Source organism: Arachis stenosperma, chromosome 2 (assembly GCF_014773155.1).
Source record: "Arachis stenosperma cultivar V10309 chromosome 2, arast.V10309.gnm1.PFL2, whole genome shotgun sequence".
NCBI classification, from domain to species: Eukaryota; Viridiplantae; Streptophyta; class Magnoliopsida; order Fabales; family Fabaceae; genus Arachis; species Arachis stenosperma.
The window spans coordinates 42,538,190-42,558,412 of record NC_080378.1 but is presented as its reverse complement, the minus strand read 5'-3'; the positions used below and the strand labels follow the sequence as shown (position 1 = coordinate 42,558,412).

The 20,223-nt window shown below is 30.5% G+C and overlaps 1 protein-coding gene across 4 annotated transcripts; it reads left to right on the top strand.

The window, feature by feature from the left end:
* The first annotated feature begins 12,404 nt into the window (after positions 1 to 12,404).
* LOC130960491 (uncharacterized) lies at positions 12,405 to 17,692 on the top strand. Of its 4 annotated transcripts, none has more exons than XM_057885907.1 (5): positions 12,405 to 12,771; positions 13,545 to 13,623; positions 13,720 to 13,807; positions 16,436 to 16,559; positions 17,196 to 17,692. In XM_057885907.1, exons 1-4 carry the CDS (start codon positions 12,457 to 12,459, stop codon positions 16,524 to 16,526), a joined length of 573 nt encoding a protein of 190 aa, XP_057741890.1. In that variant the 5' UTR covers positions 12,405 to 12,456; the 3' UTR covers positions 16,527 to 16,559; positions 17,196 to 17,692. The 4 variants fall into 4 exon arrangements, with proteins under 4 accessions (XP_057741890.1, XP_057741888.1, XP_057741889.1 ...); XM_057885905.1 differs by having other exon boundaries at positions 12,405 to 12,900; positions 17,262 to 17,692; XM_057885906.1 differs by having other exon boundaries at positions 12,405 to 12,900; positions 17,253 to 17,692.
* Positions 17,693 to 20,223: the final 2,531 nt, after the last annotated feature.

The window sequence follows — 20,223 nt, the reverse complement described above, 5'->3', positions numbered from 1 at the left end:
AGCTTTAATGGGGGTATACAGATACTACCCCCAAATGAAGCAATAGTGGGGTTAGCATATGACCCCAGAGTCCTTCTGGACTGTTCATTTCTACTTAGGCCCATGATGGAGAAAAGGAGATGATTTGGATTGTAAATAATTATTCCTCTTCTTTTTTTTTGTTTTGAATACCAAAAATTTAAAAAGAAAGTAAAATAAAATAAATGAAAAATTAAATATAGGTTCGACAATTTAGAAAAATAAATAAAAGAAAATTGAAAACTAAAATAATTAATTAATTAGAAAGATTTGAAAAATTTTGGATATGATTTTTGAAAATTGAGGAGAGAAAAAGTGGTTAAGAAGTTTTGAAAAACGATATGTCTTAAAATTAAGGATACTTATAAGAAAATAAAATAAAATAAAATGAAATAAAATAAAATAAAAGATTTGAAAAATATATGATTTTAAAATTTGAGATCAGAAAAGATAAGATAAGATTTTGAAAAAGATATGATTCTAAAAATTTTGACCAAATCAACGAATTCAAAAATTATGAGCAATTAAAGGAAAGGATATTTTTTATTTTTGAATTTTATGAGGAAAGAGAAAAACACACAAAAGACACAAGACTTAAAATTTTTAGATCTAATACTTCTTGTTTTCGAAAAATTTGGAGGGAAAATACTAAGGAACACCAAACTTAAAAATTTTTAAGATCAAAACACAAAGAAGACTCAAAAACACCTTGAAGACTCACAAGAACAACAAGAATAAAATTCAAAGACTCAAGAACATAAAAAGAACACCAAGCTTAAAATTTTTAGAAAACTAAAAATAAAGAAAATTAAAGTAAAATAACAAGAGAACACCAAATTTAAAAGTTTGACACAAGATTTAATCAAAGAAAAATTATTTTTGAAAAAGTTTTAAAAGGAAGATACCCAATTACCAAGAACATAAGCACAACGCTCTAGCCAACTGAGCTATAAAGTTAATGTGTTTTTGAAAAAAAGTATTTGATATATAAAAAAAAAATTTTGAATACTGATAATTTGAAAATACACAAGAAAAACAAGAAAAAATACAGAACAAGAAAAACTAAAGATCAAACAAGAAAATTAAACAAGAACAACTTGAAGATCAAGAAAGAACAATGAACACAAATTTGAAAATATGAAGAACAAATAGGAACATGAAATTCAAAAATTTAAAGGAAAATAAAAATAAAGAATGCAATTGACACCAAACTTAAAATATGAAACTAAACTCAAACAGAAGACTCAAAGAAAAATTAAAAATTAATAAAGAAAAATAGTATTTTTGAAAGATTTTTGAAAGGAAAATAGAAGATGCAATTCTAGTGACTCTAAACCAACAAAAATAAATTATTCCTAATCTAAGGAACAAGATGAACCGTCAGTTGTCCAAACTCGAACAATCCCCGGCAACGGTACCAAAAACTTGATGCACGAAAATTACAATCACAATTTTGTAATTCCGCACAACTAACCAGCAAGTGCACTAGGTCATCCAATTAATACCTTATGTGAGTAAGGGTCGATCCCACGGAGATTGTTGGCTTGAAGTAGCTATGGTTATCTTGTAACTCTTAGTCAGGATATCAATAATGGTTCTTAGTTTTGATTGCGAAAAATAAAAGAACATGAAATAAATACTTGTTACGCAGTAATGGAGAATAGGTTGGAGTTTTGGAGATGCTCTGCTTCTGAATTTCTGCTTTCCTACTGTCTTCTTCTTCACGCACGCAAGGCTTCTTCCATGGCAAGCTGTATGTTGGTGGATCACCGTTGTCAATGGCTACCATCCATCCTTTCAGTGAAAAAGGTCCATGTACATGGTTAATTATCTATCGGTTCTCACTTGTGCTGGAATAGGATCCAGTGATCTTTTTGCGTCTGTCACTACGCCCAACATTCGTGAGTTTGAAGCTCTTCACAGTCATCCCATCCCAGATCCTACTCGAAATACCACAGACAATGTTTAGACTTTCCGAATCTCAAGAATACTGTCAATTGATTCTAGCTTATACCACGAAGACTCTGGTCTCACGGATTGAACGCTCTGTTGTCAGGAGAGGCAGTCAAACTCGTGAACCAAGGACCCAAGAGATAAACAATCAATCTAATGTATAACGGAAGTGGCTGTCAGGCACGCGTTCATAGGTTGAGAATGGTGATGAGTGTCACGGATCATCACATTCATCATGTTTAAGTGCGAGTGAATATCTTAGAATAGAACAAGTGTGATTGAATAGAAAATAGAAATAATTGCATTAATCCATCGAGACACAGCAGAGCTCCTCACCCCCAACCATGGAGTTTAGAGACTCATGCTGTAGAAGATACAAATTCAGATGTAAAATGTCATGAGGTGCCAAATGAATCACTAAAAGTAGTTTTTATACTAAACTAGTAACCTAAGTTTACAGAAAATGAGTAAACTAAGATAGATAGTGCAGAAATCCACTTCTGGGTCCCACTTGGTGTGTGTTTGGGCTGAGCATTGAAGCTTTCACGTGCATAGGCTATTCCTGTAGTTAAATGCCAGCTTTGGTGCTAGTTTGGGCGTTTAACTCCAACTTTTATGCCAGTTCTAGCGTTAAACGCCAGAATATGGTAGAAAATTAGCGTTAAATGCCAGTTTTCGTGATCTCAACTCGAGCAAAGTATAGACTATTATACATTACTGGAAAGCCCAAGATGTCTACTTTCCAACGCAATTGAAAGTGCGCCAATTGGGCTTCTGTAGCTCTAGAAAATCCATTTCGCATGCAGGAGGGTCAGAATCCATCAGCATCTGTAGTCCTTTTTCAGCCTCTGAATCAGATTTTTGCTCAGGTCCCTCAATTTCAGCCAGAAAATACCTGAAATCATAGAAAAATACACAAACTCATATTAAAGTCCAAAAATGTGAATTTTGCATAAAAACTAATAAAAATATAATAAAAAGTGAATAAAACATACTAAAAACTATTTAAAAATAATGCTAAAAAGCGTATAAATTATCCGCTCATCAGAGTTGCAGTGGCCTCAGGGTTTTTATTCTAGACGAAGATGGCAATCCAAAGTCATCAACAACAAATGTCGTGTTCAGATAAGATTTTAATAATATTTAGGTAAGAATAATATTATTTTCATTTTAATAGCATGTTATGATTTACACAAGTGTACAAATATTTACTGTAGATATAACTAATTTATCTATAACTCTGTTTTCATATTTGAGATGAAATGTGTAACAGGGAACACAACATCATATGCCAATTACTTTTCTAAAGAAGTTAGTAAGATATTAGGTTGTCGATAATTTTTTATTAGCCTTTTGATATAAAGTTGGGTGTAAAATTGACATGCTATTATTACAGTTATATATATTTTTATTTTATGTCTCCCTCCTTATGGTTCAAGAATATTATAGACTTCAAACTCTTCCATTTGTATTTTACTTTGAATAAAGATAAAACAACATATTCATTACATTTATTATATAATGACGATGATAGTGTTATACTAAACTCGAAAAATTTATGATTATAAAATATTATTTTTGATTTAACATGTCAAATTTAAATATAAGTCCGTGCATCGCACGAGTTTAACAGTAGTTAAATACTAAATTAGAAATTAACAGAATATTAACAGTGTGAATCGAATTAAAATTAAAACCATAAGTAATAACCAAATAACTTCAATTTATATTTAAAAAATTCTAAATTCCAAACATAAAAATCCAAAAAACCCAAAAGAAAAATAACAACTCAAGAAAAGATAATGTTTCCACCAAAACAAACATATGCTTGGCATTATTCTATTAGATATACTCTAAAAGGGATTCTAAAACATGTGCATCCAAATTCTCAAGTTTCATTCTCAATCTTAATCTTCTTGCAAGTTAAGGTATCTCCTTCCACCTTTGAATCTTCCAACATCGAGAATTGTCGCTTGGTTGGTGTAATAGCATTTTCCAACACTTCGAATTCATCATTGTCTGCAATTTCATTGGAGAATTCAAGCAACAAATTTTGTACAAAATGTTACATTAAATTAAAGACTTCCTTCTCACCTGTGATTTTATCTCAATAATATTTTTTTTAATAAAATAAAGATCTAACTTTGAGAAAACAAACAAACAAAAATTCATTTTTTGAATAAACACCTTAGCACCTTCTACTTTTTTTTCCTTCAATGATTGAGGATGCCTTCGAAGTTGGAAGCAAACCACCGGTACATTCAACATTCTAAAATTATAATTAATTATTATTTATTATTTATAAATTAGATACTACTAATAACCAAGGAAGAGAAAAATAAACCGATTTTTAATAGAAAATACACTTATAACTGTACTCACAATTTGAATAGGGTGAGCCTTTTTGAATTTATTTACGAGGTCCACATTATCAGTCATCCTTTTAACTTTATAAGAAGGTAAAAATATGGATTATCAGATATTTGAACTTGAACGATGAAGAGGAAGGTCTTATTAATTAGGTTGAGCAAAAGTGTAGGTGTATTCGATAGATCTCCTTTTTGCAGGGCATTACATAATATATTAATAATAAATAATATAAAAATTAACAATAAAAATATCTTCACTAATGTTTTTAGAAATAAATATTGGTTAGAACTTACCAATAGGAGTGGATCAAGTATCTCTACACGACTCTTTCCCAAAACTTGTTTTGCCTCCTTGTCAAAGACTACGAAACATGCACAATCAGAATCATCTGGAGTATCTATAATATGACTTATAGTAGCCAAGACAACACAAACAGCATTCTGAAAAAAAAAAACTTAATGATTTAAATTTTCTGAATTTGGTGAGCTTTTAAATTTAAAATATATATCTAAATAAATAAGATGAATAAACAAAAATAATCAATGTACAACATATTTAAATTAATTTTTTCCTCAACTCTTTTACAAAAAAATTACCGTATCTAATTCTCTTAACTATTCAATGGTTTTGCCTTAATAAATTTTTAAGAATGCAGCCTCATTTGGAATTCTGCCGATATTCTCCCTAGGTTCTTCAAATCTTACAAAGTTAGATAAATAAAGCGAAAAAAAATTACGTTAGATAACACATATAATATTAAACTAAAGAATTAAAAAAATATATATACCCACCTATTTTTAAATTAGATGACATTTGCTTCTTCAAGATTGAAGAATATCTTTGGGTCATACATGAAATTCTGTAAAACAATTTTTTTTGAAAAATTTAATTTAATACAAAATGAGTAAAAACTCACATAAAAAATACTAAAAGCTCACATAAAAATTCACATAATTATGGATAAATATTACCGTTATATAATTTCACTCTAACAAATTGTAAGACGACAACAGCTCCATCCTTATTGCCGGATCCCAAAAAAGCATTTAATTCATGTGCATAGTTGCCAAAAAGTGCACACTCCATTATTTTTCTATGGTAAATAGAATGTTTAATGTTAAATATATTTTTTATAACAAAATAAACAAAAAATAATTACAACTAAAAAATTAACTATCAATAAAATAATATCAAATTATATATATATATATATATATATATATTATATTTTAAAATTAAAAAATTAACAATAAAATTAAAACGTCAAACACAATTTAAAAAAATTAATAATTAGTTTTCTAATTATTTTAAACTCATAAAAAACTAACTACGGAAAGAATGCTTTCTATTAAACTTTTTTTTTTGAAAAAAGATTTAAATACTTTTTTTTTCAAAATAATCTGAACTGATTTTTCAAAAAATTTAAATACTATTAATAAAAAAACGTTGCCTTTTTTTTTCAAAAATGTTGCCTTTTTTTCAAAACGTTGCCCTTGAATAAAAATGTTTGTTACCTACTAATAATATTAATATAAATATTCATAACAAAATAAGTTAAAATAATAATTTAAAAAGATGAGAATATTAAAATTTTTAGATTTATAAAAATAAATATATGATTACCCATCATCAATCTCTAATTCAATAACAGTGTACTTGGTAGATTTGTTGTCTTTATTTTTCAAGAATCCTTTCACTCCCAAGTCTAGCAAGATATCCAACAACATCTGAAATGGTTTAAAAAAATTGTTATCAATAAGTTTGTTAAAAACAAAACTCCGCCGAAATTATCAATAAATAAATAAATTTATAAATAAATTATACTTTTTTTAAGTAGGTGTAATCGTACTCAGGAGCATTGAGAGTGTCAAAACTCATAAAATTAAATTCATATCATGGGATACTTAACGATTCTGGAAGTCTGTGCACATCACGTTGGTTTAAATTAACCACATACTCATGATGTTTACTCTTGAAGTTACCCTCATTGAGTCTAACACCAAAATATCTTATTTGGTAAGATATTTCTTCCTTTAGCAAATTTACGAATCGAGACACAAGAGCCCTCTTAACCGAGGCATATATTTTTCCTCCTTAGAATTGAAAAACAAAAATAAAGAACAATTAGATGGGGATAAACAAACAAATTTAAAATATAAATAATATAAATTTAAAATAAAATAAAAAAATATTAGTAGAAAGCTCACGTCTTCATCGAGCCAAACCATCTCAATTGAGTGTGGCAATGAAGAATTTCCGTAACTTGGTAGTGTCCTTAACCGTATCACTCGTATATGTATACACAAATTGTCGATTGTAGGTTTGATTTCTGCGATTTTGTGAATACCAACCATTGGAAAAAGTAGAGAAATTTTAAATTTTGGATGTATGTAAAGAAAGGGTTTGATGTACTTTGAATTGTGGTGCTACACATATCTCATAACTTATACTTTTATAGTTAACTCATAGCTAAAATTTTTTAAATTTGATTGACTTTATCTTAAATATATTTAAATTTACGTATGTAGCTGCAATTTTTGAAAAAAATCTACAAAAATTTAAAAAATAGTGTTAAAAAGAATCAACAAATTTTAAAAAATAGTGTTAAAATTTAAAAAATAACAACTTAAGTAAAACAATTTAAAATTTTAAAAATAACAACCTAAGTACAACAATCTAAGATTTAAGAAATAACAACCTAAATAAAATAATTTAAAATTTAAAAAATAACAACCTAAATAAAATAATTTAAAATTTAAAAAATAACAACCTAAGTATAACAACCCAAATAAATAATTTAAAATTTAAAAATAACAACTTAAGCAAATAATAATTTATAATTTATAATTTATAAATATAAATCTAAAAATTTCTAGTGACGACACCTAAGCAAATAAACTCTCGGACTTGACGTATGAGCGCCACGTCAGCAGATGAGCTCCCCATTTGTATTACTATAAAAATAAAGATAAAGATGAGAGGCTAATAATGATAGTTGTCAAAATTGAACCGGTGATCAAACCAATCAAGTTATTGGTTCATTAGTTTATTGATTAAATCGATAAATTACTGATTGAACTAATAAAATCGATCCTACGTAAATAAAAAATCGTAAAAAATTGAGTAAAATGGCAATTAGGTCCTTAAAATTTTCGACTTCAGATTAATTAGCCCTTGAAAAAAAATAAAATATCAATTTAGTCCTCTACAATAATAAATGATGGACGTGTTATGTCCCTCTATTAATTTTTCCGTAAAATTTAAGGGTAATACTTATATGTTCTTACTAATTAGTCTTAAGTTGAAATCTTCAAAGACCTACTACTTAATTCAATACTCAAAAAAATTTAAAATAAATATTTTTGCTGACATTTTAATATGTAAATATAAATATTAAAATATTTAATACTTATTTTAATAATTATATAAATCTTAAAGAATTATAAATTAAAAAATGAGTATCAAATTAAAATTAAATTAAATAAATATAAAATAATTCAATTATATATATATATATATATATATATATATATATATATATAATTAACACATAAAGTAGTAAAAAAACCCAATAGGCTAGTGGCATGCCTTAATTAAATAAGATATAAATTTTTATCTTAATTAAATATAATACATTAAAATTAATTTTTTTATTATTTAAGTTTTAATTTTACTATAATTTTATATATTTGTTTAGTTATTAATTTATAATTGAGTCAAACTATTTGACCAATAACTTACTACTTACCAATTAAACTATTAATTCAGAAATCCAATAATTTCGTCCGGTCTATTGTCAATTTGATTCTTGTAAGTTGTAACCATGCCTAGTTGCTTACAAACAAATTACACTTACAACTTACAACACACAGGAATGACAGGAGGCACCGAATTCAGTGGTTCTAAAATATTTGGATCATTAAATGGTCTAATAATAAAATATATTTTTTAAATTTTTTAATAATTATTAAATAGTTTTTATTTAATTTTAATTAAAAATTAATTTTTTATATATTATTTAATTATAAAATTTATTTTTTATTTTATAAATTATTATTTATTATTTATCTATCATATTTATTAATAATCAAGAATATAAATAACAATAAATTAAATCTTTTATTAATGGTAAATTTGTAATAAATATTTTTGCAATCTTAGGTGAAATCATATTTCTTGAAAATTCAATTGATTGGATATACAACACAATCGATTGAATTTTGCAAGGCATGTGAATTTTTTTTTAATTCAATCGATTATTCTTGTTACCTAATCGATTGAAGTTATCCAAGCAATATAGATTTTCACAATTTAATTGATTGGTTGTGTTAGCCAATCGATTGGTGGTGTTTTTTTAATTTTTTTCAAGAAGCACAAATAAACGTATCCAATGGAAGTGTTTGAATTGCTAGACTTGGTAGTTAAATATTTAACATTTAAAATATATAATTTTGAGTAATATTTTAAGATAGTCCCAAAATATTTTTTATTGAACGTTTTTGTTCTCAAAGTACCCATGATATAATTCGTAGCTAGTTGTTTCGATTTAGAGATTTGAAAAAATGGTCATTGATTTGATTTGCTATGACACTCAACTAATTCCATAAATCGAATTCATCTAATTCGATTTACCATGGAATATAAGCTATATAAATACCCTCAAAACGTTGAGCGTTCATTACAGCGGGACTCACAATGACAAAAAAATAAAAACTATATAAATTCTTTTAGTATAACAATCCAATAATACATTTTAATTCCACACTTTTAAATATTACTAGCTAATTAATAATAAAAAATAATAAATTTTATTTACTTTCTAATATTCTTCAATGTATGTAAATTACTAAAAGATAAAAAAAAATATTTTTTCATTACACAGTCAATTTTATGAATAAAGAATCGAAACAAAAAATTGCAACATTAGAGATTCTATTGACTAACCTCGATTCTTTAATCAAAACAATGGATTGTTTTCTGAACACTATAATGAATAAATTGATTGGATCTCTACCGATTGCTGCAACTATGATTATCGCATAATCAACTGCAAATATTGGATATTAAAGAGATGGGTAAACAATGAAAAAATTGAATATTAAGTAGATGGATAAACGATGAACAAAAACAATGAAAAAATTTAATAATCAAGGAGATTGATAAACGATTCTAAGTGTAGGATTGAATAATTGATGATAGATTATTTACCAATTTATAATTTTAATATTAAAGAAATATATAATATTAGAGTATCTAAATCAAAATAAAAACTTTAAAATTGAAGATAAAATTTTAAAGATAAGATAGATGAATAATAAAATAATGATTTATAAACACGAGCGGAAAAATTTTAAATGACGTAATATATAACGCAGTGTACAATTCAATCAATTGAGTAACATAATCAATAGATTGAATTGTGAAAATTCATATTGCTTTGAAGACTTAAATCGATTAGGTAATACAACCAATTGATTGAATTGCAAAAACCCATATTGCTTTGAGGGCAATTTACATAAATAAAATGAGTGAAAGAAACCTTTACGCAAATACAACATTGTGAAGCTGCAAACGAAAATGTAACAATCCCAATTGAATGTAATCCGAGATACCCTAATGCGGATTCCAAATACACGTAATCTGCTACATCCTGTCGCGGATTACATTGAGAACCTGACTTCACATAAACCGCTACTCTCTGTAGCGGTTTATGACCAAATGTGCACAAAGCATAATCCGCTACATCCTGTAGCGGATTATGAGGAGAGTGGCATTAGGTAGACAGGGTCTTCCCACAGCTAGGGGACGTACAGCATCTGCCTGAGTTAGCTCTGAACATAGAGTATCTTCATAGTAAGGACGGCAGGAGTGTTGATAGATGGTTCCCCACTTACTATAGGACATGGCATCAGCATTGGGACGAGCGAGTTCGCTCTGTGTTGAGTATCTAGAGAGTGGCTGATCCTGGTCCATCCATTGAGTACCTGGACTGGTGGTACTATGTTGCATATAGGATTCTATCACCGTGGATTGCATTCGCAGATCCCAGGCCAGTTGAAGTTCCGGACGATGCTGTACTCAAAGGGTCATCGCAGGCGCCCATTAGAGTAGCAGCGTCAGATATGTCCGATAACAGACGTGTGGAGCGGAGACGACGCATTGGTACACATGCCACTGATTGCGAGTGGTGCTGGCTCGATGACATAATGCAGGAGGAGCAGCTTGGTGGTGATGACGGAAGCCAGGCAGATCATCGCCTTCATCGATGTAGTGCTAGACGACGGGCTGCTCGTGCTGGACGAGCACCTTCTGTCCACCATGATGACGAGGTTGGATCGTCCTGTGGTCACCCTACTGACACTCAGGTTGGTGGCACTGCAGAGGCTAGTATGGGTGGTACACCTTTTACTCACGTATCTAGCTCCCAGGTACTGCATGAGTGTAGCACACAGATGTTTGTTGATCTTGCTACCACTACTTTCACCATGGATTTGGACGATTAGCTGGCTAGACCACAGTTATATGTGAATTTCGCTGAGATCATACAAGATGATGACGTTTATCAGTACCAGAGTCCGATTTCAGGCGGTCCATCCGAGCCTCCGGAGTACAGGCCACAGCCAGCAGATGTGCCTCCCAGGTTCCTGACTTCCAGCTCTCAGTCGACCTGAATGAGCCCGCAGGTAGCCCGTACAACACTTGGTTTGGCATGGGGAGGACACCGCCATCTGCATTTGGAGTTGGGCTACAGAATGCTCCACTCGAAGATCGGCGAGCGACCAGAGTGAAGCGTCCGACTCGATGTGGCACAGGCTCGCACCTACCTGGTCCATTCGAGGGTGACCATGATGATGATGGTGACCAGTAGTAGCGCCCATTGTGTTAGTTCCGACCGTTATCATTGTATGAATTATGACTTATTTATTTTCTGTTAGTTTTAACGACTTGTGACAGTTATATTTGTATGACGTATGTAGTTAATTTATTTTGTGTTAGTGTTAATGGGAAATGGATCCTCTGCAGTGGAAAATCCACTTGAGAGAATAAAATGTGATCTTTGACCTTTAATTCTATAAGTGGGACCAAAATTAAATAAGAAAGAGAAAAGAATGAAGGGTTAGATTAGACACTGGATACTATCAAGTTTTTTTCCCACTAGAGAGGATCCACTCCCGTGTTAATGCTGGTGGCTATTATTTTTGTACGAGTTATTACTTATGACGATTACATTTTGTATCAATTCGTGTATTTTGCATCATGGGTTGTTACTATTACACAGATATTCCTGATTTTTTTTATCCTGAGCCACTCTCCTCATAATCCGCTACAGGTGTAGTGGATTATGCTTTGTACACATTTGGTCATAAACCGGTACATGGTGTAGCGATTTATGTGAAGTCAGGTTCTCAATGTAATCCGCAACAAGGTATAGCGGATTACGTGTATTTGGAATCCGCGTTAGGGTGCCGCGGATTACATAAAATTGGGATTGTTGCATTTTTGTCTGCAGTTTCACAATGTTGTATTTGCATAAAAGTTTCTCATTTTATTTGTGTAAATTGTCCTTGCTTTGATGACTTCAATCGATTGGGTAACAAGAATAATCGTTTGAATTAGAAAAAACTCACATGCAAAATTCAATCAATTGTGTAACAATTCCAATCCATTGAATTTTGAAAACCCTAGAAATTCAATCGATTGTATTGTATTGAATTTTCAAGAAACACGATTTCACAAGCGTTTATGGGTGTAATGGATCAAAGATAAAATTCTAATTGATTATAATTGCAAAAATATTTATTACGATTAATGGAAAATCTAATTTGTTATTGGTTTTATTCTTGATTATTAATAAATATAATAGATGAATAATAAAATAATAATTTATAAAATAAAAAATAAATTTTATAATTAAATAATATATAAAAAATTAATTTATAATTAAAATTAAATAAAAATTATTTAACAATTATTAAAAATTTTAAAAATATATTTTATTATGGGCAGCATATACGAACCAATTTAATAAGTAAAAACTAATAAGCAATTAAGCTCCCCAACAATAAAACAGCCCCCACACAACTGAACAGAAAAGAAGTTACAATTTGCCTTATCATGTCTTCCGCCACTCTATCGCTGCCATTTCCTCTGCCCACAGCGACTTCGCCGACCTGTCATCGTTCGCGCCAGTTATCCACCATAACCTCCGCGGCGGCGCGTCGTCCGCGGCAGAAAGCTACGGTTAAGACTGACAGCGAGCAAAGGCAGAGCAGCAGCAGCAGCAGCTACAGCAACGCCGGTTTCGGGGCGAGCGAGAAGAAGGAAGCACGGTGGCGTTGCGTGGAGGGGTGTGGCGCTTGCTGTAAGCTTGAGAAGGGGCCTTCTTTCCCTTCCCCTGAAGAAATTTTCACTGACCCTTCACATGTTGAGGTTTCCTCTCCATTTTGCTCTTTTGTTCTTTCTGATTCATTTAAAAGAAAAAAAAAAAAAGACTTCACTTTAATTGCTAGGACCGAGTTCTACGCTGCCATCCAATGGGTTCATCCCGCTCTTTACAAAGTAAGGAGTGGTACATTCTTTGTTATCTCTGTTTATTATATTTTATGTCAATAGCTCATATTTCTAGTTTAGAATTTAGTATTTAGGGTTTAAGGTTTATAGTTTCAGGGTTTAGAGTTAAGAATTGGAATTTAGGGTTGAGAGTTGGGATTTAGACTTTAGAATATAAGGACTCCTTACCTTCTCTGGTAAGCGTTAGCATTCGTGCATCAATCATATATTTGCACCGTATTCTATTTATATATTTATTTATTTATTTTTGTGATAGTAGATAGTTAAGTCAAACACTTCTGTTATAATGAGAAAATATGTATGCAGAAAACATTCTTACATGAATCCACAATTAAAATATAAAACGGGAAAGAATATAAATATGTTTTATTGTTTGGTAATTATAACATAGGATGTGATAGTGTTATTGATTGGAGTTTATGTTATTCCTTTCATTCTTATTCCTTAGTTCACCTTTTCTGGCAGTTCTGCCTTTTGCTTAGGCATTGTCAGTAATAATTGTATAATAAACTTAGGGACCAATGAATTGCCTAAAATGAGCCTGGGACGTTTCGTGGTATGTTTACGAAATGATCCATTTATCTTTGTTATTGTCATTTCCTTCATGCTTGATTTGCTGTAATGAATTTCAGCACTACAAGAGCTTAATAGGTCTAGATGGATGGTGCATACACTATGAGAAGATTACTAGGAAATGCTCTATATATTCTGGTGATTGTCCGTCTCAGTTTGGTAGTTGAATTTCGTCTTGGGTTTTTTGTTAGCTTCGAGGCCTAACTTGTTACATTTTCCATTTTGTTTCTGCAGAGCGCCCATATTTTTGTCGTGTAGAGCCAGAGATATTTGATTCTTTGTATGGAATTAGCAAGAAGAAATTCAACAAGGAGGCCTGCAGGTATGCTAGATTTCTCACTCCAGTTTTTAATTTTAAGGGTCTGTTTAATTTCAAGAAGATCAAGAGATGAGGAAATGTTATTCTGCTGAAAATGTTTCCTAAAAACATTTCCCCCGCTTTGTTGTCATAATACTTCTAAAATTTTCTTAAGTTTTACCATATATATAGATTATTGAAGTACACATACATTTGCACAACACTTGATCTGGTCGAAAGCAGGGTAATGGGAAATTTTTATGAGTTCATTGTTGCGAAGATGAGAATATTGTGTCGGTGGGTCGATGGACTAGACTAGATCAGAATAGAAATAAATCAACTAAAAAGAAAGTTGGCATAGCACCTATTGTGAAAAAGATGGTAGAACCTTGTATCAAATAATTTGATCTTTTGTGGAGAAGACTTATAGAAGTCTTAGAAAGAATAGTAGATCAGATGGAAAATTGCCTAATTGCTAGAGGTAGCAAGAGACTAAGAAACGCTAAAGGCAAAATCATTGATAAAATCTAAATTTAGATGGTCTAACCATGTACATACCTTACGACATGATCCTATAGTGTCATCTAATCCATTTTTGTTTGAAATTTTTGGTGCTTTCTATTTGAACCAACATTTTGGATCCTTGAAAATTTGCAAGTGGTTTGCACTTTGAATATCTATTGACGAATGCTAAAGACCGATTTAGAAAATTCACAAGTTTAAAAGCTCAAGTTCGTTTTTGCTCTAAACTGGAATTCAACACTCTCAAAGTTTAGTTTAAAATGATACAATTCAAAATAATAACTGGAGTTTAATCCCGAGTCGTTATCCTTAGGAATCGCAATGTAGTGCTCAATCATTGGCTATGAGGATCGGAGGTTTATTTGCAATTGACAACAATTTTAATAGTAAGAAATTAAAAGAGCAAGCAATGAGTAAATGTCGAGAATTTAAACGAAGAACAATTAGGACAATTAACTAGTAGAAGAAAGTAAATTCAAATGGTAAAACGATCTTGGCAAGGGTTGAGGGTTAAAGATCACTATTCTTGGCACTAACCACAACATGATAATTACAAAGAACAAACCTAATTTGTCAATCTCTACAAATTGAGGAAAGTTAATTAGGCTTAATTAACCTTAATCCATAAGTCCTAACTAACTAATTGAATTAGTAAAAAATTAGCGTTAGCGGAAACAAGATTAATTAATATCTCTACATTATCAATCAACTTAGACATTAATGATTCAAGGTCACCTAATTTCTCAATCCCAAGTCAAGAGAAAGAAAAATTAACTCCATAACTAATCTAAACATTTATCAAATATTTGGTGTGCATAAAAATAAAATATCATAAATTGCAAGAATAATAAAAACTACAACTGCTCAATTCAAGAAAGCAACAACATCCTAAGTAAGAAAAAATGAAGCATAAAACATCAAATTCATTAAATAGAATTGAAAATTCAACAAGGGTTGAAGGACGTAAAATAACAAAATAGAAGAAGTAACGAGAAATTCTAAGACATTAGAGTAGAAAAACAAGAAATTATAAACTAAGAACTACAATTAAACTAACTAAAACCTAAAAATAAGAGAGAAATTCATAAAAAACCCTTGAATTCTAGAGAGAAGTTCCAACTTCTCTCTTTAGAATTCAAGGTTCTAAAACCCTAAAAAGTAGAAAAAAAAAGTGTATGTGAATGTGTGTGATCCTCCTCAAGGCTTGCTTTTTAATATGACTCAAAAATTGTCTGAAATGGGCCAAAACGGCCCCCAAATCGCGAGTCACGTGCTATTTTAAATGAGTCGTGTGTACACACGCACGTCTAGCATACGCATCTCTACAGCTTTGCCAGTTATTCATTTCTTTATGAAATCTCCACATTTGCATACTTTTCTTCCATCTTTCCAAACCATTTTTGCTTCTTAAATCTTAAACAATTTAAACAAACATATCAAAGCATCAAATGAAAAAAAATGAAATTAATTTGATGATTCTAAAGGCCTTAAAAGCTTATTTCAATCAATTAAGCATAACTAGGAGAAAATTCATAAAAGCATATATTTTTAAGTAATAAGTACAAGTTAAGTTGATAATTTCACTCTTTTCAATTAAAAAATTATTATAAATTATGGATTTATCATCTATCTCTTTACTTTAAGCTGCATTTGGGAAGCTGTGGTTCAAGATTTGCTTTGAGGTTGGGTATAGTTTGTGGAGGTTCTTTTTCATCAATTTGAAGAATAGTTTTGCTCTAGCTGGAAAGCAAGATTCTGTGAAAGTTTGCTGTTGTAATATTTGTCAATTTTTTCCTTTATTTATTTGGTGCACAATGCTAACCGTATGATGTTGGGGTTTGCTAAAACAGAATTCATATTCCTCTACAATGCCCCAAAATTTATTTTTCCAGAAACAATCAGAATTTAATATGTAAAACCATTTAGGATATGTTTAGTTAGGAGGTAAAAGTGGGTGGAACTTTTCACGGATGAGCTCCATGTGTAGTTTCACATCAAACTCAGCAATGAAAGTTTACTGCATTTTTACCTCTGAACCAAACATCCCTTAGAGTTAAAGAAAGTTTCCCATGATAGAAATATATTGAATGTGTTCCTTACATTCTACTCCTTTCCTCTTTCATTTTGTAGTTGCTGCAGGGATACAATTAAGGCTATTTATGGTCCCAATTCAAAGGAGCTTCACAATTTCAACAACTCAATTTGGAGCACTCCTAGTTAGATCTTTTGGCCCCCTAAAACTCCATTGCTAAAGGTCATTTCTTTTTCTTTACCTTAGTTCTCTTCTATGTTTTAGTTTGTGAAATGCTAACAACATTAGAGATATGGCATGTAGACATAAGATTTGGCTCCCCAAAAGTGCATTAAGCCAGTATAGTATCAGTTGTAAATACTTATCACTAGAAAATGTGGATATGTCAATGGGATGGCATGTTTGCATGTCTTATAGAATATAGACACCCATAGGCACAAATATGACATGTGTCAGGTACTATTTCTACTGGCCAAATTATTATTGTTATGGATTGGACATGGGGTGGAAATGCTCCCTTATTTGAGATGAGTTTATGTATGTATCTGTCATGAATCTATTTTGCATATATATGGTCCGTCTTCATTTAACGATTTTGAGATTTCAATGTTTTAGGGTTCATGTTGCTTCAGTGTGTGTTTCTGCATATAGCTTACAAGGAGATGCTCGACGCTTCTCTTTGTGAAGTGAATTATGCACTTAACAGAATCTTGATCCATGGGGAACTTTCCCCCCCCCCCCCCCCCTCTTTCTTTTCTCTGAACCATTTATGACTAAAGACGGCCATTCCCGTTTTTTTCTATGCCAAAATGTTGCTTGATCATGAAGGAAGTAATTAATGGTATTTTGTTACATCAGCATTTCCACCATATCTATCTTGCCAAGGATGAATACTCCATGCAATGCTTTGTTTAGGCCTTTCAGGCAGTCACAACGGCTTCTCCCATCTTTGAAGTTCGGTTCCCCTGTCGGTGTTATACTAGCAAGCAGCAACAACCTTGTTTAAAAATGGCGGGCGTATTTGTTAGGGGTAAAAATGGAGTGGAAATTTTCCCGGATGACCTCTGTAACTATATTCATAGAGCTCATCCACGAAGACTTCTACCTATTCCTACACTCTATCCATAGATACCCTTAATATGATTTTCAGGGAACTGCTTGCTTTGATTAATATGATTATAGCATCCTCTGACTGCACAGAAGCAGCAGTAGCAGATTCATATCCAAAGCTTCATCTTTTTTTTTTTTTGTGAATTCTAACTTTGGAGTAATTGGAAAAGTCCGAACTAGCAACTTATTTTTTAGAAAGATAAGTGTAAAATTATTTAGATGAGTCAAGAATCAAGATAAATGGTCTGTACATTTTCTTTTCTTGGTTTACAAATGATTTATATTTTATAGTATTTATCTCTCACGGAATTTCTTTTTTTTTTTCCTTCACGATCTTTTAGTTTCTTTATATGTCTGTATTATCTAAATTCATGACCTCAAAAATTATCAACTTGTTTATATGGAAATTCCATATAATGTAACAACTGGCAAATTACTGTTAATTGCACAATATGTTACCAAAAATCCATAACGAATATTCAAATTAAGCTTTCGAAGATTTTATTTTATCAGCTAAAATATAGAGTCCAGGGAAGGGTATCCACACAACAGCATATCGATTAAAGGGAATTGAGATGGCATATTAGCATACCTCTTAATATACTACATCCGGGTTCAAAACTTGGCAATGCTGTGTGAGTGTGTAGTGTACGTGTCATTTGACCAAAAAAACTTCTTACAAATATATTATTAGACCTATAAGAGCCAAAGTTTAGTTTCAACTCTCATAACACGGTTCCACTCAAACAACAACAACAGCAACAAGCTAGCACAAGTGTTTCACTCAAAAGGCTCTTTCAAGAATACAAAACTCCAACAACCCTCCGAGATTGTCTTACTGATCTTCAAGGAGATTTTCTTCGTCTGCAACTCTTATTGCTTCATACTATTTACCTGCCAATGAGAAAGGGGCACGCTCATTAATACAAAGTTTATCTTTTTTCTTGTTGGTCTATCATGCTATCTAAAGGAAAAGAATTTGTTTATTTTTCTGTGCGTGTGTGAACTAAAGCGGTACCATCATAAACATGATGCTCAGAAAGATGCACAATATGAGAATTAGTATCAACTAGAATGAGACCCGCGCGATGCGCGGGACGGTAAATTAATGATAATATATAATAAATATTAAAAATTGATATGTTTTGTAGAAATAAATTAAATATGTGTAAATTGAAGTTAAATTTAAAAGGTGTTTTATTTTAAATAATTTGTAGTACAAAAGATTTGGATGTTGGAGTTATACAAAGTGACATTTTTATTTTTGTATTTGTTTTAGTTGATGAACTTAGTCATCTTATGTGGCGCTCGTCCTCCTTTTTTTGTTGGTTGTTAGAGTTGGTGCTTTCTTCTTTTTTGTCGTAGGTTTTTGCGAAGACATGTTCTTTATGAATTGTTGAGTTTGATACACTTTCTATTGTGTTATTTGGTTTCATCTTTGTATGTATGTTCTTCTTTCGAATATGTGTCTTGAATTTGTATGGTTTTCTTTCTCCTTAATCTCTTGATGGGGTAGTACTTCAATGTCATTATTTTTCTAAAATGTCATTAGATTTAAAGCAGTTGTACCCAATAAATTTTTTGCGTCACCATCAAATAGTACAAAAGTTGTTGTAACACTTTGATCTAAAACCTTTAATTGAATTCTGAACTTAAAATAAGTATTAGGCTAGCAATTAATAATTTGATAGATGAGATTATGAAAAGTATATAGAGTTTATCTTATTGTTGAATATTGTGGTGTTTGATTACATGTGCCACAAATGTAATTATTTCTTTTTTTTATATATGCTTTCTTCTGACACTTTTTACATTTAACATAGTTCCATCCTAATTTGTCATCAATTTCGTTTATAGTTGCTAAAATTGTGAAGATCTTTTTCTATTCCAATATTCAATTTATGTTATCATTAGGTATATGGTATTTGAGTAAGTAAGTATGAATGTGCATGTTGTGATTTTTTTTTGTCATACCTGATCATCAGATTCTCATTGCATGGCCATTAGATTTTGGATAGTTATTCGATTTCTAATCGTTCTGCTCTAAAAGAATGATGCTTTATTGAGTAAGTTTGAGATGTGCAGTTCAAAAATAAATTTTATGTGCTAAATTTAATGTTATGTGAAGGAATAGTGATAAGAGACTTATATATGTAGTTTAAATGGTATGAAATTTAAATACTTATAACATAAAATTTATTATGATTAATAATATTATTATGACATTTGTAATATATTTATAAAAATTAATAAATTAATTGTTGCGGTTATAAATTTATTGTATTATTTATAACGGTAAGATATAATAAATATAGGAATATGAATTCAATGTATTTGGAGGTTACAAATTTATTGGATTCTATTTTTAGTTTTTTGTTTATATATTTTTTTTGCTGATTTAAAAATAATAGTTAATTTGGCAAGAATTGAGTTGTTAATTCTAAAGTTGTGCCAAATAATAATTATTCTAAAGTTGGCAATGCAATTGACGTAGTCAATGGCCTAAACTTATGGAGTTGCAGTCAACATAATTATTGTAATAATTATATATTTAGATTTGTATCCATGCATAATGCATCTTATATGTATAAATATACGCAACAAAAACTAAAAGTTAAACATTTTTAGTGAAAAAAAGAAAATAGTTAATTAGTGTTTTGAGGTAAACATGCATGCATGATGCATCTTATATACTACAAATGTATCTAATATGAAAATGTATGTCTAATATCATATATTTTTTTGTTTTATTTTGATACTCTTTTAATAAATTTAT